Here is a 4,550-nt window from a genome sequence, read left to right as displayed (position 1 = left end):
CATGCCTCTATCGTGCCTCAAGGAGGAAGCAACAGACCCTTTCGATTTGAGGATTTTTGGTTCACCAATCCCAACTTCAAAACAATGGTTAAGGAGGCATGGAAAACCTTCAAACCCTCTGAATGAACCAAAATGTTCCAGTTCCAACAGAAATTAAAAATCCTCAAACAGGTTCTCAAAAATTGGAATCACACCCAGTTCGGAAATATATTTTAGCAACGAAAAAAGTTGGAGCAGAAAATGTGCTCTTTACAACAGAGGATTATCATGGAGGGGCGAACAAAAGACAGGGCGCACCAGGAGCAGATCCTTTGGACTGAAATTGAGACACGCAGACAGCAAGAAGAAACTATGTGGTGGCAGAAGTATCATATTCGATGGCTTAAGGAGGGGGAGAAAAACACGAAGGTTTTCCACAGATCCACAATCCAAAGAAGGATGCATAATAATATAGCATTCATCAACAATAGGCAAGGGGAAAAATCAGAAAAGCATGAAGAAATGGAAAAGGAATTCCATGAACACTTTCAGGAAATCGTTAAGGAACGACCAGAAAGCAGAGATCAAGCTATTAAAAAAATTACACAGCTCATCCCTAAAATAATTACGGAGGACCACAACAAACAGCTTCTTCAACCCATCTCAATGAAAGAAGTGGAAGAAGCCATGGTTCAAATCAAGGATGGTAAGGCACCCGGTCCTGACGGGTTCACAGCTAATTTTTTTCATGAATTTTGGGAGCTTGTTAGCACAGAGGTTTGGGAATTAGTGGAGGAATCATGAACAATGCACTGGATTCTCCCTTCGCTAAACTCCACCTTCTTAGCGCTAATTCCCAAAGGGGTTGAATCAAATACGCCTGACAAATACAGGCCTATTGCACTGTGTAACGTCATCTACAAACTTATATCCAAAGTTTTGGCCAACAGGCTCAAACCTCTTATCCCTCTCCTCATCTCGCCAGAGCAGACAGGCTATGTAGAAGGAAGACAAATAATGGACGGCATAATTCTCTCAAACGAAGTGATTCACTCACTAAAGCTTCTAAAAAAGCCAAGTATGATTCTGAAGCTTGATCTTTCAAAAGCATTTGATAAACTTAGCTGGAATTATATACATCAGATGTTATTGGCGTTCGGCTTTAATGCAACTTGGACTAGGTGGATCATGAATCTCATCTCTTCACCCAGCTTCTCAATCCTGCTCAATGGCTTTCCCTCTAAGCCCTTCCACCCTTCTCGTGGAATCCATCAGGGGGACCCCCTCTCCCCTTTTCTCTTTTTTTTAATCACCGAAGGCCTCAGCCATTTGCTCCATTCCGCTATCTCCTCTCATTCCCTGAAAGGCATTTCTCTACATGGTCTTCACCCTCTGTCTCACCAACAGTTTGTTGATGAAACCATGCTCTTCGGCCATCCTTCTTCTCAAGAATCCTCTGCCTTCAAAGATATGCTCTCTCTCTTTTCTAAAACCTCTAGCACTTCTATCAACACTGCCAAATCCCAGCTATTCTTCTTTCATACTCCAGCCCCTACTCAACGAAATATAGCAAGAATTTTGGGATATACCATTGCAACGCTTCCCTCTAAATACTTGGGAGCTCCTCTCTTGGACTCAGCTATTAAAAATGCCTCTTGGAGAACCCTCATAGACAAGCTGGAATCCAGGCTCTCCTCCTGGACTTTTCACTCGCTCAATGAGGCTAACAGACTTATCCTCATAAAAACCGTTCTCCAGGCAATGCCCCTTTATCTCTTTTCCATTTTAGCTGCTCCTAAATGGGTCCTTAAAATCATCCGCAATCTACAGAGAAACTTTTTGTGGGGCTCCTCTAGTCTCAATAGGAAATGGGCATTGGTCAATTGGAATGAGGTCTGTCAACCAAAAGTAATCGACGGGTTAGGATTGCGAGATCCCCTCCACAGTAGTAACACAATGGGAGCCCGAGTATGGTGGAACTGGCTCTCCAAACCACATACTCCTTGGGCTCGTCTTTGGCAAGCAAAATATGTGCCAGGATGTCAATGGAAGAACCTCATTAGAATCTGCCCAACAACTCCAGGCTCCCTGATCTGGAATGCTTCCAAGCTCCACAGTGCCTTCATACAGGAGCATAGTTTCTGGGAAGTTCATTCGGGTACCTCAGCTAGATTTTGGGAGGATTTATGGCAACAACTCCCAAAACTAGCATCTCTCTTTCACAAGCCAATGTGGTAGGCTTATATGCATCACATTGATCTTATCAACGTTCATCAATTCTGGCAACAACAAACATCTCATGACTTTCAGTGCTGGAAATCAGAAAGCACTTGGCAGGCCAACTGGCGAGGGGAATCCTACACAGAGATAGATCAGGAGTTGAATCAAAGGAAAATGAAGCAATCTGATCAACAGGACAAGCTTCACTGGGGTTACACGCCTAAAGGTATGTTTACCACTAAGGAAGCACATCATCTACGTTATACACCCACGCAGGCAAACAAAGACAAACTTTGGGACCAGGTATGGCAACCAGGAATATGGCCTAAGGTCTCCACATTCTTATGGCTTCTAGGTAAACATCGAATTCTCACATGGGATAAGCTGTAAAAAAGAGGATTCGTAGGACCTTCAAGATGTCCTAACTGCAACCTCAACGGAGAAACCGCTTTGCATTTAATGGACACCTGTCCTCTTGCCACTCAACTATGGAAGAAAATTGATCACTGCAACAGAAGATCTGGCAAACGACAAGGAGATATTGCTGACACCATCAGAAGCTAGCCAAAGCAACCCTTCCAAAGCTCTCTGTTAAACTCGTTGTGGAACCTCATCCCAGGTTTCTTTTACTGGATATTATGGAAGGAGAGAAACAACAGAGTCTTCAACAACACTAGCAAACCCATCGACTCTCTATGGCTTCTCCTCAAGCACAATCTCCAAGAGACTCTGGCAACAAGACAATGGAAACCTGCGGACCTGCCAGAACTCCCTCAGGAACGCCTCATCTTAAAGGCATGGAACATGGATTTTTCCTCTCTAGTCCAAATCAACTCCAGTTCCCCTTCTAGCTCTGCCTCTCCACTAATATGGTTTCCCCCTGCTCCCAATTCATTCAAATTAAATTTTGATGGTGCAGATAAGGGAAACCCCGGGCCAGCTCGCTATGAAGGGGTATTCAGAGATGAAATGGGCACAATCAGACACATCTACCATGGAAATATTGGCAACGATACCAACAATGCAGCAGAACTGGAAGGAATCTGTATAGCAGAGCAAGAAAACTTGTATCCTCTTGAGTTTGAAGGAGACTCCCTCATAATAATAGCAGCGGTCATCAGAATACAGGCAGGTTCCCCATCATCTAAAACAGCCACAAGTTGGAGATTACTCAATAGATTGGAGAAAATGGAGGAAAGGCTGCAGACTACCCAGAGCATCACATTCAGGCACATAATGCGCACAGCCAACAAAGTGGCAGACAGAATGGCCAATCAGGGGGTCAACCAGTAGATTCTCTACTTCTCAGGCCCTCTCAGTGATTCAAATGATGAACAACTAAAAAATGAATGCACCGCTCTGGCGCATCAGGACTATTCACTCCAGGCAGAGAGGGGTTGATCAGAAAGCCAGCACGATAAGGATGGTGATGATAGGCAAGGGGCCACCTACAGGTGCCATTGGTTACCACCGCTGTCCAGCTCCTCTCATTATGACTCGAAAATGGCCTCGCAAGCCAATGAGATCGGTCCTCTCGGGCTCATTCATGTTCACGTCTGGGTTGGAAAATGCCCACAGCTGGCAACGCAAATGTGGTCATGGAGTAAGTATGGAACAGTTCTTTTTATTGAATGGTCAATGTAAGCATCAGGCTCATTACTGTATGGCCGAAGCACATGCAGGTTTGAGTCAGTCCTCAGCCGAACCACAAACAAGCAAGTCATATTGCCAATTTGTCATCAGCGTGTTGCTAGAATGCCATGTTAATGGCTAGAACTATCAAGGCTCCGGCCCTACTGTAACATAAATTTGTTTTAATATAGAAGTAGTCTAATTAAGAAAAAAAAAGTTGAAAAATGACCAAGTCCAAGTGGAAGAATTTTCCAACAAGTGAAGCAATGGTGGAGTTGTTATAATCAGTCCCAAAGTGGGATATTGTTGGGTGTGGAGCTTGATTATCTTCCTAATTCAAAGTTATTGTTTCAACCATGTTTCAATCTTAGTCCCTAATGAGGGTATGTGGGTGGGGAAACATACTTTTAAGCCCCCCTCTGGCGGAGATTCGGGGAAAATGCCCTTGAAAGAAAAAAATTTGAGAAAAAAATCTTGTAAAATATTGTAATTTCATAGTCAATTTCGACTATTAATTAGGTGGAAGATATTATGGTAGAAGTTATTTTAATTTAGGATTTTTTACCTAGAATTAAACCCTATATTTAAATGAGGGAATTGTATTGTGGCTATGTATAATTATCTGAGAAAAAGAGGGAAGAATGTGTGAGAGTGAAGAGGAATTTATAGTGGATGTGTCGTAGGTTATATCCCTTCATTTTGATGGATAATATAAAAAG

The 4,550-nt window shown here is 43.1% G+C and overlaps 1 protein-coding gene across 1 annotated transcript; it reads left to right on the top strand.

Moving 5' to 3' along the window:
- Positions 1-267: 267 nt before the first annotated feature.
- LOC149210707 (uncharacterized) lies at positions 268-783 on the top strand. The gene has a single exon (XM_089399061.1). The coding sequence runs from the start codon at positions 268-270 to the stop codon at positions 781-783; it is 516 nt and encodes a 171-aa protein (XP_089255187.1).
- Positions 784-4,550: the final 3,767 nt, after the last annotated feature.

Source organism: Pinus tabuliformis, chromosome 1_2 (assembly GCF_031772625.1).
Source record: "Pinus tabuliformis cultivar Carrire ecotype Pingquan chromosome 1_2, CPIR1, whole genome shotgun sequence".
Lineage (NCBI taxonomy): Eukaryota > Viridiplantae > Streptophyta > Pinopsida > Pinales > Pinaceae > Pinus > Pinus tabuliformis.
The sequence above is the reverse complement of the archived record's forward strand: the minus strand, read 5'-3'. Positions and strand labels throughout refer to the sequence as shown.

What these genes read in the sequence shown, in the direction of transcription:
- LOC149210707 (XM_089399061.1), top strand. Translation starts at nt 268, where the DNA reads ATGGAGGGGCGAACAAAAGACAGGGCGCACCAGGAGCAGATCCTTTGG.